This window comes from Betta splendens, chromosome 16 (assembly GCF_900634795.4).
Source record: "Betta splendens chromosome 16, fBetSpl5.4, whole genome shotgun sequence".
In the NCBI taxonomy this organism is placed as follows: Eukaryota; Metazoa; Chordata; class Actinopteri; order Anabantiformes; family Osphronemidae; genus Betta; species Betta splendens.
This window is the reverse complement of record NC_040896.2, coordinates 14351500-14371652: the sequence shown is the minus strand read 5'-3', so window position 1 is coordinate 14371652 and position 20153 is coordinate 14351500. Positions and strand designations below refer to the sequence as shown.

Below are 20153 nucleotides of genomic sequence, written 5' to 3'. Positions count from 1 at the left end.
GCACAGTAGATATTATTATTACAGTTTACAGCTGCGGGTTTTCATGACCCTGCGGCCAATGTTTACACTTGTTGCCTTTTGCTTTTATCGCCTAAATGTAACGGTCAAAGAAGATGACGTCAAGGTCTTTTCAGAATTATTATTAAATATTTGTTTAAATTATTGAACTACATTAAATTAGTTCCGGGTGCAAATTTAAACACTGTTTTTTTAAAACATTTATCCAAGCATTTATGTAAGAATAAAACAACTAAAATACTCCAGAATAGTTTGGAAAATGCCACATTTTGTTTGTTTCCATCTGGATCTTCATGTGGACAAGGTTTGTTGCTTCCCACAAGTTTCAAAGCTTTGTTATTTTTAGAAATTTCACCCAATTAACAGAATTCTCTCGGAATAAAGACCTCAGCATGTCGTTGAAGCAGGTTTCCCTGCGGAGGACAGCGGGCTGTTGAGTGGTTTAGGTAGTCTCATGTTGTTGGGCTATATTAACGCTCCCACAACACGAAACTGCCTTGATTACCTCAGTAAAACTCATCACACTCTAACAAGCCGTATTAACTACTGATTCAACGTGTGCAGGATTCTTAAACTAAATGTATTGTTCCCAAAAGTGTGTCACCGCCGTGCGTCAAAGCTTTCCGTCAGAGGACTTTTACATTTCTGTGGGCCTTTTTCTCTTAACAGCTCCAGTTGGTTGGATTTTCACCATGTATGTTTTTACGCCTGTGGGATCCGCTGCCTGTCCAAAGACGAGGGCTGGGAAATGTAAGAATTGAGGGGCTGTATAAGTCCGGGAGATGAGCGCAGCGCAGACAAGGCCTCGGTTACGATCATTGCAGTCTGCCGGTTGCCTCGCCTCAGGAAATGCCGGATGCGTCTGCTTGCGCCACAGAAAGGACACAAAGGCTGAGCTTTATTGGTGATATTTAGCTTAGACAGCCAGGCTGTAACCTTAAGAAAAACAACCCAATTGCCCGCGATAAAAGGGCTGTTATATAGCACCCAAATAACCGCTCCCCACTTCCCGTTTTAGTTCGTCTTCAAAGTGGACCCTCAGCCCCGCAGACGCAGCTCTGCGCATCTTGGAAACGGACCCTTAAGATGTTTAGATTCTGTAAAATCCAGTGATCATCTAATGCCGCATTGCTTGTTTTATCTTATTTAACAAGTATTAAAACATTTTACATATCAACAATGACCAGGATGTTCCTTCCAAAATAAAAGTTTTATAGATTGGGGTCGTTAAGTTATTATACTCTTTTAATAAATAATCCTATTAGGTTTTTATTAATATACACTTTTTAAGAGTGCAGGTTGTTTGATGGTTTCGCTAATGGAAGCTTTAAAGTGGTATTACCCTGCTCCCCATAACAACTATGTTCGATTACACTAATATAAGATCGCTTGACAAAAATCATAACGTTTATTGCTTATAAAACGAAATATTTCCCAATAAAGGCGCCGGGATTTGCTATTAAAATATGGTAGGGAAAATGGTGGCCATTTAGTCGAGCAGCAGGCTGATTTATTATTTATTGTTCTGTCCCACGGTCACGTGTTCGAGGCGCCCTATCAAGTCTTGGGCAAGGTTCAACTTACTGGACGCATTGAGCTCCAAGCTGGTGCAGGAAAGCAGCACATTATATCATGCAACCAAACTGTTTTCCTCTAAAGCTCGCAGAATCGTAGACGCGCTCCTTTGTTGCTTTTTTGCATCTTTTCCCCGCAATGTCGACGTTGGGAACCAATTATTATGTCGACTCCCGTGTTCTGGCCGAGCAGGAAGACATGGCACCGAGGTACTCATCAGCTGCAGGGGTGGAGCAGGCGATGCTCACCGAATATGGCGGACAGGAGTCTTGTCCTTTGCAGGCGAAATCTTCTATTTTTGGTGGATCGTGGAGCCCAATCCCGGCCCACCCTCCGAACACGGCCACTCCAACCTACATACATCATCATTACACAAGCGGGGACAGTGATGGGATGTTTACGCGCTCGTGGGCGCTGGACCCAGTCTCTGCGTCCTTATGCCTGACGGGAATACCATCGACTACGATGCATTATGAGATCAAACCCGAGCCGCTGATTGGAAGTACTGAATGCACAACTTTGGAAACGCACACGCCGATTTTGTCCGACATTGAAAACGGAGCGTCTGTTGCGGACATTCCTTGCGAAACCACATCCACGTCTAAAGCCGTTGTCGAGAGCCCGTCGGCGGAAGAGAAGGGGGAGGCAGATGCAAGTAAGCGATGGAATGTGTTGCTTAGATTCTGCTCACGTTATGGACGTGAAATGGTTTTAATGTCGGGAGACTGCGGAGGCATTGTTTCGGGTGTCACGGGCCTGGTTCACTATGATTATCATTGAGGAAATGTTGCATATGCTCTTAGCGCGTAATATAAAATAGTTTAACGGGTTTTAATACTTTAAAGCAAAACCAAACCAATTATACGAGATATTTAAACGAATTTAAAAAGATATTGGCAATCCTCGATTCTCGAAGTAGATAAATCCCGAATTATTAGTATTATTTACAAATATTTGATTTTGCCAGAGTAGCTATAAATGTACCAGCTCCTGCTCTGAGGGCATTAACTCTGTTCTCTCGTGGTTCTGATCCCCTGTTTCCAGATAACCCTTCATCCAACTGGCTTCACGCGAAGCCCACCAGAAAAAAACGCTGTCCTTACACAAAGCATCAAATCCTCGAACTGGAAAAGGAGTTCCTTTTTAACATGTACCTCCCCCGGGATCGTAGATATGAAGTAGCGAGACTCCTGAATTTGACCGAGAGACAGGTGAAAATCTGGTTTCAGAACAGGAGGATGAAGATGAAGAAGGAAAACAAAGACCGGAGAAGAGACAGTTAACTGGTTGTGAACTGGTGGATTAGAGCCTGATGGGGGAGGCGGAGTAGAGGGGGGTCTGTTGTTAATATTCCTCAGCTGTTACACATGTTGTTGTAAATTTTGTGATGTTGAAACAATGCAAGTTTTTTTTCTATCCAGTGTTTCATGTTTGTGAGAGAAGAAAAACGTGACGTCGAAATTTAAATGTGTTGTACGTGGCGCCCTTCAATAGTTAATAACTAGAGGCCATTCGTTTATTGCATGGAATTATCTTTGACTACCTGAATGTCTTTCAGCTACCGAATCGCGTTGTTTAAATTATTTTTTGCAACTTTAAATGTTTTTGAGTCGTAAGGGTTTTGAAACATTTGTGAAAACACTGTGCACACTTTAAACATACCTCGTTGTTCTTTAATTCATTCAAAAATAAATAGAAGTTCGTCAAGCACACGGGGGCCTTTTAGCGACATGTTTTGTTAACATCTTTGTCGAATTGTTCAACACGCAGAGCATTTAACAAAACAAACACTATAATTAATAAAAGGATGCAACAATGTAACGTAACAACAAGTACAAGTCTGTAACATGTCTAAAATATTCTGCCCTTCAAAAAACAAAGTATAAAGTTATTTTCATGTCAGAATAAAGGTAAAACATTTGAATTCGACCACATTTACTGGTTTGTAATCACTGGGCTAAATTTATGGTGCAGCCACCACAAATGGGCCACAAAACCTCCCAGGGCCTGTTCAGAGTTCTTCACTTAATAGCATAAAAAAGATGCAGGACTGACGTTGTCTTTTTGTTTATAGAGGTTTTTATTTTCACTATTTTGCTACATTACTGTGGCATAAATGAGATTAGATTTTTATTCTGCTTCTTGTTTTATTGGGTATTTATTGGAAAAGAAAATACGCAAACTGCTTTTTTGAAACACACTGCCAGGAAAACTATTAAAAATCGACTGTGACACAGTGAAAACAAATTAAAAAGGCGACAAAACATATTTTAGGATTTATAGATGCCTTAAGTTCTATTTTGAATCACACCATGTTTGTTGGGGACAGTCTCGGCCTCTGGATGCCCAACACGGCAGAATGCATGTTCTTCTCATATAAACCACAATCACGGCTTCAAGTGTTTATAAGGTGCGGAAACAGCAAAGCGCGTGGAGGCGCCGTGACAGCAGCAGAGCAGCGGTTGTAACGAGGCTCGGGGTAACACTCAAATATGCAATAATACTGGAGATATGAGATAGGCCTCGAGCTATGGACACGCGCACACACACACACACACACACACACACACACACACACACACACACACACACACACACACACACACACACACACACACACACACACACACGGGTGGAGGGTGTGGCAGGACTGCAGATGGGTCTGTCTTAAAACGCCTAATTACTTTACAACCGTCTACCCACAATTAGCCTGTCTCGGTGCAGAAACGTCCTTTTGTTGTTTCGTCGCAGCAGCGCAGCTCTCATGGCAACACTCAGCAGACACACTGTGACACTGAGACACGACTCTTTCACACACGGAAGCCGCTTCCCGTCGTTACGATCAGAGAAGACGCGCGTGAACGTGTAAAAAGAGGCAGAATGAGAAAGAGCCGCGTTGGGACAAACGCTGCTGGTGGTGCAGCTCGGTGCTGAGCTCGTTGCTGCCGCTGTGCTCCGACCACCAGCAGGTGGAGGCAGCGACTCATCTCAAGGACAACTTGCAAACAGCGTGACGCGTTCACGGCGCCCAGGACCCCTCCCCATTAGTTGCAGACCTCGACTAGTTGTTTCCACCACGACACATAGATGCTGCGTTCGGGTTCATTCCATAATACCTTACTGGTGACATAAATACTTCATTAAACCTGCTAATTCAATAGAAATATTATAAACTGCCATTGCAAATTCTCAGTAAAGCAGAGTTCAGATCAAATGCTGTGTATAGTTTGGAAGAAACCTCACTGAACTGTTTCTAACTGCATATCTTCTACTGGAGATGTGGCGTGCCAACCGACAAACACCACGAACAATTCAAACCGTCCAAAGTTTCCACAAATCACGTTTATGAATCACGGTCAACACCTTGCATTTACTGGGCCTTGGGCTGAAGGTCGCTGGACCCCAGCTGGGATGAACTTGAGGTCATAAAGTGAGAGAGCAACATCTCCATCACCCTTCCTCCATCCACATCCAGCTGTTTGTCTCTTTCTCCGTATTTGGGAAAATGCAAAAACATTTATTTTGCCCAGACGTCTCTTCCGGCACTAGAGGATGTTTCTAGATCCAGTTTGATCCTTCATGTGTGGACATCGTATGTGCAAACAGCCGTTTGAGGAGCAGTGAAGAAGAGAACGTAGCTGGGATGTTGTTTGTGGTGACCTTTGCTGACCCCTATTCATCAAACTTGATGACACCTCCGGTGACAGAGGAGGCCGCTCTGGAGGAGAAGTTCAGGGGAGTAGAGTCATGAACACATGGAAGCGTGTTTGATTCAGTTACTCACGCTGCCAATAGCCTGATTGCTTACTTGTGTGTTTTGAACACAATATATTATGTTTGAATGCATCACAGATAAAGTTACTTTACACGTTTAGAAAGAGCTCCCACAAATTTACCTTTTAAAATCCTTCTCATCCATATAAATGTACTTTTTTACATATTTCTATTTTAATATTCATATAGGCCTTGTTTTCCCTTTACAGGGCAACTGAGCGAGGACTGAGTCAGGCTGTAGTTGGCAGAGAGGTAGGTGGTGTCTGGTTTAAACATGGCGATCAGCATGAAGCCAGTTTTATTCATTACCATTGCCTCCTCTGACTGTCGCAGGGTTTTTATTTCTTTCTTTATTATTTTGAGGTTTTCATTTCAGACATTTCTCTTCACGGCGACAGTTTGATTTGCGAACCACTAACGGCCTTGAAGTGTCTGTCAGATGAATCCGCGGAGCTCAATAAATAAAATCGTAATGTGAAAATCCTGCCATGAACGCTGCTTTGTTTCCAGAACACACTCGCCCCTACACATGCGCGCCCACGCACGCACACGCGGAATGTGTTTTCCAGAAGGACCACCACTCGGCTTGAATCCACTCTTGTACCTCTTTTTCAATTTTCCGCCCTACATGCATAATCTGATGTAATGGGTGATATATAATGACAGAAACACGATGCAATATCATTTGATATGTTCTTTCAAATATTAATATTAATGCAGAGGAAACAGCACCGTGTAATTAAAAATAATAACAAAACAATAAAATTCACAATAATTTATTATGAATCTATCCCCCCCCCTCGTCACACTCGCACAGTAGTAACACACTCAGTCTGGTTTCCATCAGAACGAACACGTATGTTTTGCTGAGACCCACTCGTCGGTGGTCGTGGATCTGGCCTGCGTGCCTCCCAGATGTCTCTTGTTGTTTCAGAACAGACGGGGAACGCGCTGCTCCCGTTCACAGCTCATCCAGACGCCTTCGTCTGACCGCATCTGTCCACGAACGGGCGACTCGTAATGCTGCTTTATGTCTGAAAATCACAAACAACACAGACATGCCAGAAATAGTTTGCGTTGGGAAACGTGGAACGGGCTCACAGCGAGCGAGACTATGGTGTTTTCCTGAAGCCTCTTTGTTCCTTTCTCGTATCATTCATCTATATTTGCCCTTATTCGATTTAAATCTATGTCCATAATGTTAATATGAACCACCAGTTTTCAGACAAATATTAAGACAACGTGGTAAATGATTTGCATAAATAAAAGCAGATAACACACATATTTGGTTAAATGTAAACATTTACAGGTTTTAATATTTCACCCATCCGCTGATATTCAGCCTAACTCGCTAGTTCAGGCTTTTCATTTTAAATCAACATTTGTTCACGTTCTCAGGCGCGTTCTTACAAATGTTTCATTCACTAACAAACGCAGACGAAGCAATAATTTCACGTTTATGTGGGGAAAGTGGAGTCTTTTAGAAACCGAATATGCAGAGCAAAGACCGTGTCTGCGGGGTCTGTGGCCGAGAGAAAGGTATGGGACTGAAAGGGATTTTGCTGAATGCCAACACCCACTCACCTCAACAAACAATTGATCCTGCTCCGTTCGTTTCTCTAGCACTAACCAAGTCCATTCCTCTGTCTGTGTTTTAAGAAAAGTCCTTTGTTAAAACGAAAACGCGACAAAAACGTCGCCGTTGGTCGAATTGAGGTTTGCTATTTAGCAAATAGGAAATCTGTGCGTAACGGTGGCGCGTCTGATCCAAGCTGCTGGATAAAACTCTACGGTCTCTAAATAAAGCAATCTGGTCTAACTGGAGAGTAGTCGTCCTCTTCCTGGCCATACATGATCTAAGGGGGTGTTAGATGGTTTAAATGTGTTCTTAGGGCAGGGAGCTGTCAGACCTTTTGGAGAGAAAGATTGATCACACGTATGCTGCCAGGGCTCTTTGTTTAGAGCCTGAGCAATAAACAGCCATCAGATCCCACCTTTCGGCTGCTTCACACCACAGTGGCAAATCATGCCTACCCTCCACCACCTTATAAACAATAATGCTGAAGTGTATGGATGATGGCTTAAGTCAACATTATCCCTACAGGCGAAATAATATACGTGAAATTGGATACGAGCCAGGGAGCTATACACTGTAAAATCATGACAAATGCCCGTTGAATAGCATGAGTTATATTATACTTGGACACAGAATAATGTCTCCACTAGATTTCCTATTCAAACAAGTGTATGTTATAATGATTTAGACGATAAAGTTGCCTATATTAATATATTTTACGACCCAAGTGATAAAATTATGCCAAAATATGATGCACACAAAATCCCCCTGAAACCCATTAAAAAGCAACCACACTCCTTGTGTGTGTGTGTGTGTGTGTGTGTGTGTGCGTGCGTGTGTGTGTGTGTGTGTGTGTGTGTGTGTTGGGGGAGGGGTAGGTATGTTGCTGGATGTGCGTGTGTGTGTGCGTGTGTGTGTGCGTGTGCAGCTTTTCCTCTCCAACCAAACCTGCAAGACCATCTCGAGATTAGAGCCTCACCACCGATAACGACCGTGGGCGTCGTTACATTATAGGACGCAGATGTGATTCGTGGCGCGCGCACACACAAGCACGTGCACCGCGTGTCACGCGCGCGTAACCGTTGCTCTCGTGGGGGTGTAAAAAAAAGTGGGCACGGCTTTGGGGTGTATTTTGGAGGGGATGCGCGCCTGCGGTGACCGAACCCAGCTCGAAAATGTGTAAATAAAGCAACAGCCGCCCCCGAAACGAGGCGTTACCCGTCCGACTTTCTCGATCAATCACAGGGGACAGTGGCTTCTTTTGATAAAAACCCCAAATTGTCATTGGGCAGATGCAATCATGTGACAAGCAGCACGGTCTAATTCCAAGCATGTCCTCTTGAAAGCTATAGTTTATGGCGAAGAGGTCTCCACGCGACCGTAGCAGTTTAGTAGTTTGTGAAAATAAACTGCTGATTCATTTTTCACCATTTCTGCCCCCACCGAGTTACCCGAAAAACCGGCGAGTTTTCAAGATCGAGCGGAGGAGATGAATTACGAATTCGGGCGAGAGAGCGGTTTCATCAACAGCCAGCCGTCGCTCGCCGAGTGCCTGACGTCCCTCTGTAACCCCGGTGATGCATTTCAAAGTTCATCAATCAAGAGCTCGGCGCTTTCACAGGCGACACTGATTCCTCCTCCCTTTGCACAGACCGTCCCCGGCCTGCACCCGGGCGTGCACCCGCGCCACGGCCGCTCGAAGCAGGCTCTGAAAGGCTGCAGCCCGCCGCGGACGGCGTCGCCGCCCACGGAGTACCCGTGGATGAAGGAGAAGAAAAGCGTGCGGAGGAGCCGGGCTGCGGCTGCGTCCTCCGCCTCCGCGACACCGGCCGACTCCTCGCCTCTCTACTTCTCACCCCAAGGCAAGACGTGATGATTAATAACCTCCGTGTTAAAGGCTCCTCGTTGTCTGCAAGAAGCTGCATGCCGGGGCCTCGTGCATCGTGGGCGTCGCGTTGCACCACTACAGGCTTTTGATTTAAACATGCTTAATCCCATCAAATAACGCACCGACTTGTGATGCAGTGTAGCTCTGTTAATGTTTGACAGTAATGGAGAGTGATAGATTATTCTTACACGGGCCAGCGGCTGGCGTGTTCATTAATCTTCCGCCTCCGTCCCGTCCTGTCCACGCAGACCCATCATATTCTGCCTGCCTGCCTGCCATAAATCCCCCACGCACGGGCGCCTGCTTGCCACAAGTTTCACCCCGCGCGTTTTACTCCACACACAACTGTGTTGCTGTTTTATTTTGTTTCCTGCGATTATAAATAACCAGCGGTTCGTCGTTGTTTAGGTTCCCCAGAAATAGCAGAAGGTGGTGGAGCTGCCAGGCGCCTGAGAACTGCCTACACCAACACCCAACTCCTAGAGCTGGAGAAGGAGTTTCACTTCAACAAATACCTCTGCAGACCGAGGCGCGTGGAAATAGCCGCGTTGCTGGATTTAACCGAGAAGCAAGTGAAAGTGTGGTTTCAGAACCGGCGGATGAAGCACAAGAGGCAGACGCACTGCAAGGAGAACCGGGACAGCGAGGGGAAATACGCGTGCGTGGACGACGGGCCGGAGGACGAGTTCGAGCGGGCGGAGGACGGCGGCGGCGCGGTCGCCACGCTCCTGGACAGCGAGAGGTATTTCCCGCAGAACACGCCGACCCCTCAGCTGTGCCAGAACGGACACAATGGGGAGAACCAAAGCCCGGCTCTCACGCATTTAGGCAGCAATGAGAAAAATCTGAAACATTTTCCAAACCCGGCGCCCACTGTTCCCATCTGCGTGTCAACAATAGGCCCGGACAATGATCACTCCCCGAGCCTGGACGCGTCTTTGCAGGATTTCCACGTCTTCTCATCCTCCTCCTCTTTCTCACCGGGTTTGTCAGAGTCGACACAAAGTCCTCTGCCGCTACCATCCGAACCGTTTGACCTTTTCTCAGAAACACTGACCACAATCGACCTGCAGAACCTGAGCTACTGAAATATTTGTATTTATTTTCCATTCAGAACTGTCAATGTACTCAGTTTAGCGTGATGGGAGTCTGTAACAGGTTTCACAAAGGAGGTAAGTTATGGCAAAAACAGCACAGATACTATTTTACTACATGAACATGTTATTCCATGACTTCCAGAGAACAGTACGCGTCTATTTTTATATGGATTTTATACATAGCTAGTCAGAATATTATTCTTGAAATAAAACTTTTCACTGATTGGAATCAAGCGCTATTGTCTTATTTGTAACGTTTCTTTTAAACGTTTGATTACTGCAGTTATAGAAAAAAGGGAAATTATTTGTTTCTTCTACTCTAAAGACATTTTCAGATAGATGCTGTCATGTCAAACCTTACAAAAGCAGCCAAACAGCTGTAAAATAAATGTTAATCGTACTGCACGTTTTTAAAAATAGATCTTTTTAACTTGACTGACACTGGAACTGTTCCAGAGAGATTCATTGGCTCTGGACGTTAAAGCCCAGAAGAAGAAAATCTGCAGTGAGAATTGCCTGCTAGGAGTCCCAGGCCAAAAGCTATGACTTTTCCTGGCTCTCTAATTAAATGTTATTGCCCATAAAACTCCCAGCACCGAGGCTGCTTGTTTATAGCCCGAACCGTAATGTAATTCAAAATCTTTGAATTAAAAATCGCGCTATGATCCATTGGGATCCTCAAAAAAATCTACAAAATATATATAAAAAAATCTTTAGGATAAATTAAAAAATTGACTTAAGTTTTCCAAGGAAGTAGGTTTTTTTGTGGTTAGACCGATAGACCGTAACTGCAGAATCTATTTTTCTGGTAATTTATTATGTTAATGTTAATCTGGACCAAAAGGATTTCGTCTATGACACATTTACTGCTAAAGACCGAGCAGCAGAACCGCGTAGTGGCGAAACGTTTGCGACAATGCAACACAAGTGGTTTCTGTTTTTATGCTAACGCTATTTATTATTTATGGAAACTCTCCGACAAAAAAGCCAAAGTCGTATATTGTTCCAGGATTCACGGCATCGCCAATCACGCTGATTAATTATTCCGAGAGTCTGCGGGCGTTAGGATTCATTTATAGGCTGTGTTTCTGCACTCATCCTGTGGCTGCTCTCAGACTCAGAGCCTCTTAGCAATCATAAAACGGTGAATTAAGGTGGGGGACCTGCCAGTCCTACTGAGATATGGCTTAAAGTGATGGCTAATTGTGCTCAATTTTGAAACAAGGATTGAGTGGGATAATTCTACAAAACCCAGGAGACAGGAAGTGCGAGCTGGTTTGGGTGTTGATGCAGTGGAGCTATAATTTTAAATATTAACACCACAGTGTCAGCATGTCCAGTATTTACAGGCTAGGCCACAAATATGTCTCCATGTGTTTGTTATTAATAACGTTCACACTAAAATACAATAAAACTGAACTGCACTTTAAATGGTTTTCTGCGCCGATGCACTGCGTTCAACATTTCAGCTGCATTAAGCTTAAATGATACATTTTGGAAATGATTTTAGGTTTTACTGCATAGTTTCTGCTGAGCTTGAGCTATACACACATACACGCAGCTATGTGGGTCACAACGGTATGATAGGGGAGGTTGGGGAAGAAAGCGGAAGTGGGAGGACTGGGTGAGAAGAGTTGAGAAGAGAAAGAGATGAAGCCTTATGGGAAACCAGATCCAATAGGACCTCTGTGCGCGCACACACGCACGCACGCACGCACGCACACACGCACACAGTTCAAAGGTCAAGCTGGCTCTCCTCTCCTCTCCACGCTGGGAGGAACTACTGCCAGGTCAGGAGGGGGTCAGGTTTTGAATGACCACGGAGGGTTTAAGGTTCATAAAGTATTTATTGGCTGCTCATAAATCTGAACCAGGACTGATCACAAATGGTAAAAAAATAAACATGTATATGAAAGTTAAATGCGAGCTAAGGTTTAAAGTATGGCACAAAGTGAATCGATGCGTTTACAAATGCGGTGTTGCTGCTCTTCCTGTGACTGAATGTGGATCTACGTGTCTTGTTTTTGTCCGTTACCTGCAGCACCGTTACCTGAAGCTCCTCCAGAGCTGCGCTGACATTTGTGTCCCATTTTTCCAAAACAAAAGGCGATACAGTTCAAAGGCTCGGTCTTTTAACCTGTATTGGGTGATCGTGCCTGTCAAACGATGACTAATGGATGACTGGCACCTTTTATAAACAATATGACAACGGGCTGCTCTGCTTGAATACACCGGGAGGCACGGCTGTGTAAGAAGTCAGTGCCGTTCACTCTGGCCACGGATGCGTCACACGGTTGTGTTCTTCATTAATCACACAACGAAGTGATTAAAAGAGCCGACGGCTGACGTGTAAATATTTAAATTATGATTAGGAATAGACCAGTGGAGCAGGACCTGTCACAGACGCCCCCCAGAACACGCTGAGTGATGCCTGTTTAGATTTACACCGCTGATATAATCATAACCTCAAATTGCTCGTATCATCGCAGAGAGACACGCCCATCATGTTCAATAAGTCAGCGGGCAGACTTAAGTGGCGGAGAAATATTATCTGATCATCGTGATCTACGTTCGTGGCATTATGCTATGACTTTATTAGCCCGTAAAGAGCCGCCACTCCGTGAAACCATCAGCTCCCAGTCAACAGCAGCAGCACCGGCCACAAACACACACGCGCGCGCGCGCGAGCGCTGATGGACAATAAAAAGAAAGCGCGCGCGCGCGCGCGCACGTGTCGACTGCCTGTCACGCAGCGGAACTGTTTGGTCATTGTTAAATGATTAGCTTGGTTTAACTTCCGCGTGTTTGAGCCCACTGCTGCTTCCGCGTCGCCGAAGTTTCTTCCGCACGGACGGTCCGTCGCTGCCTGGCCACGATGCGCGCGATCCCCGAGGAACTCACGAGTCTAATCTCAGGTACATCCCCGCCGGCGTGTGTTTTGGTTTGTTGACGGCGGGTCGTGCTCGCCGCGCTCGCGCCATTGTGTCGCCGTGTCCACCTCCCAAGAGACCGTTGTGCGAAAGAGGAAGCGCAGGCTCGACATGGATGACTGCGCGCGTTAAAGGCGTTTAACTCAGACGCACCTGCAGACCGGCGACCTGTCAGTGTTGTGCTTGTTTTTAGCGACGCGCTGCAGATTTTCAACAGTTTATACAGTTAAATGGCACGTGATGAGTAATAGGTAGCAGATTTTGTGTAACTTTGGGAGTTGGGTTTGTTTTGTTTAGACCTTGAGCATTTCCTCAACGATGGGTTAAAAGGAGAAAATCTGAGCAAGAAGGCAAAAGAGAAGAGAGAAGCCTTCATCAAGCGGATCAAAGAGGTCAAATCCGGGTACGTCCGTCTGCTTGATGCTGCAGAAACGTTCTGCGGATGCAAAAGCCTTAATACACTGTTACTGTCTCTCCAACAGATTTCCTCATGACTTCAAGGACAGAGGTCAGTCTTGGTTTGATATTCGATGCAGGTCCGGGTTTACGTACAAGGTCGTGACGTGCATCTCTTAAGATGATGTCCAGCAGAGAATACAAGGGAAAAAAGCTAAATGTTGAACATTGTTTGTTTATTACTGCATCACCTTTGGACCAAACTGCTCCGACCTCCCAGGCGTCCACACTCAGCATGTGCTAAACCCTCGTGTTTACGTCCAGTAGGCGGAGAGGACTCCGACGATGAGGAGGAGGTCGACAGCAACAACGAGGGGGGGTCCCTGCACTCGGAGCGCACGGACAAGGACGAGGACGCCGGCGACGGTGAGCTTCCAGCCCCCGTCCACAGCCGACGGGCTAACTGCGGGTAAAAGTGGGCATCTGGGAACCAAAACAAGCCGATCTTTGGAGAAAGTGGCTTTGAGTGGCACAATAAAGGAGGCAATTCAACTGTAACTTGGCAACATACATGGGAAACAATTTGGGGGCACGACTGCTACTCCCACCGCCCCTGTCACTCCGCTCGTTGACATCTAGGCTTTATTGCCCCCAGTCACAGTCCGGGGACTGGAAATTACGGCTGCTCCAGTATTTGGAGCAAAAAAACCAACATTTCTCCATATACAGTCGCTCTAACCTTGGGTTTTTCATCATCTGTCCACGTTCCTGTGTGTTTTTATTTTCTGAGTAGCGGGGAAATCCTTGTGAAATGGTCATCGGGGTCTGGGGTTTATGGGCTGTAAACAGCTGCCAGTTTTATGGCTGCTCTTTCACACAAAGCAACTTTGACACAGCAGTTGGACATTTGCATTGAAGTTGCACACTGCAGGGAAATCTTCCAGCGAGAGGCGAACAGCCCGGCTGAGCCGTCTTGGCTCCGGCGAAGACGCGTGGCCGCGTTGAGCGTGTAAACGACAAACACGGACTGAAGCGACGGCAGGTTGAGAGAAGCCTGGATCCGACTTCACAGCTTTCCCTTCTCGTTCTGCAGGTTCCCAGCAGCTGCCACCTGTGGCAGCTCAGGACCTGCCCATGGTCTTTAAAGCAGGATACCTGGAGAAACGCAGAAAGGGTCAGTGGTTGAAAGATAAACATCCAAAGCTTTTTCATAAAATGAACAAGAAACGGGCAGATGATCCAGAAAATAACACCATATCACTTTCATAATTGCTGTAGATCACAGCTTCTTTGGCACCGAGTGGCAGAAGCGATGGTGCGCTCTGAGCCACCACACCTTCTACTATTACGGCAGCGAAAAAGGTGATTCACGCCAAACCACGCTGTTGATAAGTGAGTCCAATTGGAGGTTAAACGAGTGGGTTGTTCGTGTTGCCAGACAAGCAGCAGAAGGGAGAGTTCAGCATCGACGGCTACGGCATCAAGATGAACAGCAGCTTAAGGAAAGACTCCAAGAAGGACTGTTGCTTTGAGATCTCGGCTCCGGACAAGCGGGTCTATCAGGTGCGTTTGGCCCTCGGTTTATGTTTTATACATGAAATGATGTGCTGTGTGCGTTTTTTAAAGCTGCTGTGCACAAGCGCTCCATTAAACCTGCGTTTTCTGAAAGCGGCTGCTGCAGTGGCTCAGGCTGACGTGCATATTTTAAAAGGAGGTTAAATGAGTGTTTCTAACAGTCCGGCTCCTCCATGCGGAACGTTTGCCCGTGCATTAATGCGGCGTTATTTGTTTATGTTAATTAATATATGTAGGACTGCGTGTTGCACTGACTGCACGTTCTCTTTCTGTCCTCCTTCATCACAGTTTTGTGCGTCATCGGTGAAAGAGGCGGAGGAGTGGGTGAAACAGATAGACTTTGTTTTGAGAGGTCTGGACTGTTCTGACCATAAGAAAATATTATCATGCTTATAAATATGATTAACTAAGTATTAGAGTATGTAAAGAATGTAAACTAATCAGCATTTCTTTGTCTGATAATACACGACACACAAACTAGATATGACTGGAGTCATCCCAGAAGAGGACGATGAGCAGTATGACGATGTGGGCTTCATCGCTGATACAGCCGTACCTATTGATGAGGACCTTTATGAAGAGCTCCCAGGTCCGATGGTGTCATTCGTTACTGCGCTCATCTCTACAGCGCCACTGAAGTTCATCTTCTTGCCGCACAGTCATCAGGGTCTTTCATTAATAGTCCACTGATCCATCACCTGCCGTTGTATTTCCACAGAGGACGACTCTCATCCGAAGAGTTCTCCGACGGTGGAGCCGCCACGCAAGCAGACTCCTCCAGCAGCAGCAGGTACACGGGAACCCGTGTGTGTGTGTGTGTGTGTGTGTGTGTGTGTGTGTGTGTGTGTGTGTGTGTGTGTGTGTGTGTGTGTGTGTGTGTGTGTGTGTGTGTGTGTGTGTGTGTGTGTGTGTGTGTGTGTGTGTGTGTGTGTGTGTGTGTGTGTGTGTGTGTGTGTGTGTACGGAGGCTACAGGCTGCTCGTAATAAGTGAAAACTAACGATCAGCAGAGACATGAGTGATACTAGGCACAAACTGCATAGCCACAGATAAGAAGAAGTGACTTTACAGAGGAAGTGTGTGTGTGTGGTAACATGCGCAGCTGATAGTTTGCACAATTCTGGAAATAACTTCTACTTCCTTTTTATTGTAAATGTACACGTTATAATCCTATGAGGTCGATAGGAATGATTAAATGAAAATGAAATTAACATAATAAAAAAAATTACAGGAGAAATTATGGACTATCAAATGTATGGTTCCCTGTTTTATCACTGTTTTAATACTGGGACCCAGCAGGTCTCTGCTTCAGGCTTCCGCTGCCTCCTGTCTGATTGGATCACTGTCTGATCTGTTCTCACCCCTTCTCCAACCAGTTGATAAGAGCACAGACTACCAGAACTACTACCAGGGCCTGTGGGACTGTGTGGGCGACCACGCAGACGAGCTGACCTTCAAACGTGGAGACGCCATCTACATACTGAGCAAGGTGCTTAGACGACGCTGCTTTGTCCCTTCACGAAAAAGCCCATAATGCCTCACACCCAACTAGAATGTTTTCATTTTGAGCTGAGGCTCGTAGTCCGCCGAGCGCAGACCACCTAAAATTAGTCATTTTCAGGCCCTCAGAGGAACTGAGCATTCATATCCTTTACCGGCAGCGTCTGGTTCTCTGCCTGGAGGCGGACGGGGCTAGTTTCTCTCGCCGGCAGCGTGATGGGGATTAGTTGTGTCACAGCGGAAGCCGTTTTAGTGCTGCTGGCGGAGGCCGGGCTCCGCTGGCACACGGCGCCATTCCATCACTTCCATCTGGAGCGCCTCGGCGCGGCTGCCAGCGCCGTGCCAGGCGGCCCACACACACACACACACACACACACACACACACACACACACCTCGCCCGTCGCTCTCACCTCGCCTAATAGGAACGTGTGTTCTCAGGAAGCCCGGGCTCCGGCCGCCGCGCTGTTCCGAGCAGGTGAGGACGTGTAGTGGACGCGCAATTTCCGCGGCTCGTCGGCCGTGCGTGGGTGTCAGCTGTGGAGCACTGAGGGCCCGTTCTTCACATTATTATGTAACTACACAGGAGCCCTTTTGTGCACGGCGGCCCCTCGCTTGGGCCAAATTGGATTTTGTTGCGATGCCTTTTAACTGCCCGCGTTTCAAATGTAGCACGGCAAACACGTGCGGCGCGCGCAGGCCGACCCTGTGGTTTGCGTGGAAAAAAGGTGCGATGTGTGCGCCACTGAGAATGACTGCATGTCTTGTACGGTTTGGTTTATATGGAGCGTGCACGCGGCTGTTGTCAACTGGCCAGGGACCTTTTCAAAATCAAGTCTGCCATCTAGTGGCACCTAACTGGAAAAAACGTCATTCTATAAAAACATATAAATAATAAAGGATAGAACAGAAGCTGGCTTTGACTTTTAGTTATTTTTTTATTATTAATTGCTATTGATTAACATGTTTAATGAATAACTTAAATGTTTTTTACCTTTTTTTTTTGTTGTTAAATCTGTGTCTTTACCCTCTGCCCATAGACACAAACCTCTTTATTTTGTCTGACCGCCGGTGCAAAGTCCAAATAGAAGAGCAACAGCCCTAATGGTCGGAGACAAACGCACAAAGCGGACGTTTCAATGCTCATTGTCCGAGCGCCTGTTTATGGCTCCATCTCAGTGTGTGGAAAAGGCCCAGGAATCAAGTTGCCCTTTCACTCAGACTGGGAGTGTCATTAGCTAAAACCTTGGTGTTGGGGGTTGTGGCCCTCCGCGAGGGCAATGGCCATAAAACCTGTCTGAACTACAGCAGCCAGCTGCAGCTAGTGGACGGCAGACCCCACCACCCCCCACCACCCAACATTCCCTCCACCCTCATTCTCCTTTCTCCCCTCTTCCCTCCCCCAACGCACGGCCTGGAAATATCCGTATCTACGTTACAGCTGCGGGACCCCCCAGTCGGGACCTGGCTGTTGACTGTAGCGCCTGAGTGGAGGTGAGCGAGGGTGTTGTCTGGATGTGGCGCAGACACCCCCATCCCCCAACCCCCCCCCCCCCCCCCCCCCCCCCCTGCGAGTCACAGCACATAAAACTAATGGGGAGATGTAACAACGCGCTTAGTGTAAGTGGCTGGATGGCTTGATGAAATGACCGTCCGAACACGAGGCTGCTGCTGCTGCTGCTGCTGCTGCTGCTGTTATGGCTGTACATCTCATTACTGCATCGCTCGTTACACGATTTGCGCTCGCGAGGGGACGCGGCGCGGGCCGTAAAGTTAGAGCACGGCGGTATCCGTCAGCCGAGGGTGCTGGTGTGTGTGAGGACTCGCTCGTTGGGCAGAGCTGTCTCACGTCAGTCTGCTGAACCGCCTTCATCTGGCCACACATTAAGCACGGCGCGTTCGTATTTCACACATTAATTACTGTGTTCACATCATAGTGTGACCGTGGAGCTGTGACACTCACCACAGCACCTTTTTTACATTTGCTAACCTAATAACCACACAACCCTCCGTGCTAAGCGACAGTCCACGCTAGTATATGATCAGGCACATCCATTACTGTCTCCTGGGAATAATAAGACACAGATGTGGTTCCTTTTTGTCCCGGACTCCTATGTGAGACGCTGTGCAGGTCCCTCTTCCTTCACCTTGTCAGAATGTGATCTCCAGTGTTGATTCACATCCCGGGGAAACTTTGATGTGAGGTCAGGCTCTTTGGCGAGGAGAGAGGGCAGGATATTCCCCTGATGTCTCAGATCTCTCCTCCCCGTGTCCTCCTCACATCTCAGCATGCTGACAGCCATTTGGAGCTATTACTTGTCCTGGCCTGACAGATTTATGCGTGACGTGCTGTGCGCGCTCTGTGGTTTTTGTGTAGAATGGAGGAAAATGTGGCAACACGCGGCCGAGGGAGGCGGGACAGATAACAGGAAGTGAGATGTTGTTGATGTGATGTAGGAGTTTTGGTGATGGAAGTGAAAAGGAGAAACAGTATTTCTATGAAATAATGGCAGGAGGTGTTAAATGTGTTGTTCTTTGTTTTCTTTCTAGGAGTACCAGAACTTTGGCTGGTGGGTTGGAGAGAAGAATGGAAATATAGGAATAGTTCCCAAAGACTATCTGATGCAGCTCTATGTTCTATAAACAAACCTAACGCAAGAGATCAGAACTATAGACTCTTCCTGCATGACTGAAATACAATAAGTATTTTAATTGGTACTTAAGTTCCACATCTACTGCAATGAACTCATGACTGATAGAATCAAACTTTTGCTGAAATAATTTTTCTGCCCGTGTTTATTTTTAGACAGTCTTTCAACAGCATTCCATGTATACTGCTTTTGGCTGTTTGTTAATGACTATATGAATAAAGATTCAAGCTACAAATATACATTTGTGATGGATATTTTTTACAGGTTGAGCCACAAGGTGGCAATAGAGCATCTTCAAAGGTCACGTCATCCCCGTAAGATGTATGAAGAAATATCACATGACTGAAGAGTGAGACAATACAACAGCAGAGCTTGAGTCAAGCAAAGTCCAGCGCTCAAAGAAACCGTTATTGCGACTGGATGGAAGGATCTGATGCAGTGAGTCACACTGCGGTTAACTGTTAAAATCAGAAAACCAACATGTGTAGGAGAAACGAAACCTCCCAGAAAACTGAAACTATATATATATATCTATTTTTTTTTCCAAAATGTGTTAACTGATCAGCACATTTCGTTCAGGGCTTCTGAGAGGCGCTGTTTATTTATTTTTTTCCTTTTATATGGCACCTGGGACACGGTGCTGGGCAGAGGACCACGGCAGATGGTCGGCCGTGCTGCGTGCCTGAACGAGAGGACGAAGGTGCACTAATAAGACAGCCACCCACCCAGCGAGCTGGGACGCTTACAGCCCTCTGAGGGGCTGTTTGCCAGCAGGCGAGGTGGCGTCACCCGGGCACGGTCCCTGGGTAGCCTAGTGCACACTGTACACACTGTATGTGTGTGTGTGTGTGTGTGTGAATATATATATGTATATATATGTATAAGTAAGGCTAATTCAGTTCTTGGTGGTTTGCTGCAGACAAAAGGGCTCCTGTCAAGGTTTTATCAAGGTTGCAAGAAAATGGGAAGGGAAAGGTGTTCATTAATCAATAACTCACTGTATCGTCCTCGTCCCTCTATTTTTCCCCCTGTTTTGTTCCTCCTGAGTGATGAGCCGCTCCTCTGTCCTCTGGGTGACATTCAAAGCCCACATAAATCCTGCGCTTTACGGTATAGTGCTGCAATAAAGCCTTTCTGCTAATTGGAGATGTAATGAATTATCATAATTAGTTATTGA

General features: G+C 46.4%; 3 protein-coding genes across 7 annotated transcripts; all 3 read left to right on the top strand.

The window, feature by feature from the left end:
* The first annotated feature begins 513 nt into the window (after positions 1-513).
* On the top strand, positions 514-3522 carry hoxa9b (homeobox A9b). The gene is made up of 2 exons (XM_029129399.3): positions 514-2248; positions 2638-3522. Exons 1-2 carry the CDS (start codon positions 1732-1734, stop codon positions 2874-2876), a joined length of 756 nt encoding a protein of 251 aa, XP_028985232.1. The 5' UTR covers positions 514-1731; the 3' UTR covers positions 2877-3522.
* Positions 3523-7395: 3873 nt separating this feature from the next.
* hoxa2b (homeobox A2b) lies at positions 7396-10157 on the top strand. 2 transcript variants are annotated; one of them, XM_029130196.3, is made up of 3 exons: positions 7396-8517; positions 8595-8805; positions 9240-10157. In XM_029130196.3, exons 2-3 carry the CDS (start codon positions 8706-8708, stop codon positions 9917-9919), a joined length of 780 nt encoding a protein of 259 aa, XP_028986029.1. In that variant the 5' UTR covers positions 7396-8517; positions 8595-8705; the 3' UTR covers positions 9920-10157. The 2 variants fall into 2 exon arrangements, with proteins under 2 accessions (XP_028986029.1, XP_028986028.1); XM_029130195.3 differs by having other exon boundaries at positions 7396-8805.
* A 1540-nt stretch (positions 10158-11697) lies between these two features.
* Positions 11698-19112, top strand: skap2 (src kinase associated phosphoprotein 2). 4 transcript variants are annotated; one of them, XM_029130199.3, is made up of 12 exons: positions 11698-11817; positions 13156-13261; positions 13341-13366; positions 13582-13680; positions 14348-14428; positions 14533-14616; positions 14693-14817; positions 15118-15181; positions 15311-15418; positions 15548-15619; positions 16204-16316; positions 18876-19112. In XM_029130199.3, the coding sequence occupies exons 1-12, from the start codon at positions 11742-11744 to the stop codon at positions 18966-18968; spliced, it is 1047 nt and encodes a 348-aa protein (XP_028986032.1). In that variant the 5' UTR covers positions 11698-11741; the 3' UTR covers positions 18969-19112. The 4 variants fall into 4 exon arrangements, with proteins under 4 accessions (XP_028986032.1, XP_028986031.1, XP_028986034.1 ...); XM_029130198.3 differs by having other exon boundaries at positions 11707-11817; positions 13579-13680; positions 18876-19111; XM_029130201.3 differs by lacking the exon at positions 11698-11817 and adding an exon at positions 12639-12843 and having other exon boundaries at positions 18876-19110.
* The last annotated feature ends 1041 nt before the right edge of the window (positions 19113-20153 follow it).

Excerpts from the sequence above, each read along its gene's own strand:
- skap2 (XM_029130198.3), top strand. The coding sequence starts at position 11,742 with ATGACCACGGAGGGTTTAAGGTTCATAAAGTATTTATTGGCTGCTCAT. Across the intron at positions 11,818-13,155 it reads ACCAGGACTGATCACAAATG|ACCTTGAGCATTTCCTCAAC; the intron begins GTAAAAAAATAA and ends TGTTTTGTTTAG. Across the intron at positions 16,317-18,875 it reads CCATCTACATACTGAGCAAG|GAGTACCAGAACTTTGGCTG; the intron begins GTGCTTAGACGA and ends TTTTCTTTCTAG.
- hoxa9b (XM_029129399.3), top strand. The coding sequence starts at position 1,732 with ATGTCGACGTTGGGAACCAATTATTATGTCGACTCCCGTGTTCTGGCC. Across the intron at positions 2,249-2,637 it reads GAAGGGGGAGGCAGATGCAA|ATAACCCTTCATCCAACTGG; the intron begins GTAAGCGATGGA and ends CCCTGTTTCCAG.
- hoxa2b (XM_029130195.3), top strand. The coding sequence starts at position 8,433 with ATGAATTACGAATTCGGGCGAGAGAGCGGTTTCATCAACAGCCAGCCG. Across the intron at positions 8,806-9,239 it reads TCTCTACTTCTCACCCCAAG|GTTCCCCAGAAATAGCAGAA; the intron begins GCAAGACGTGAT and ends GTCGTTGTTTAG.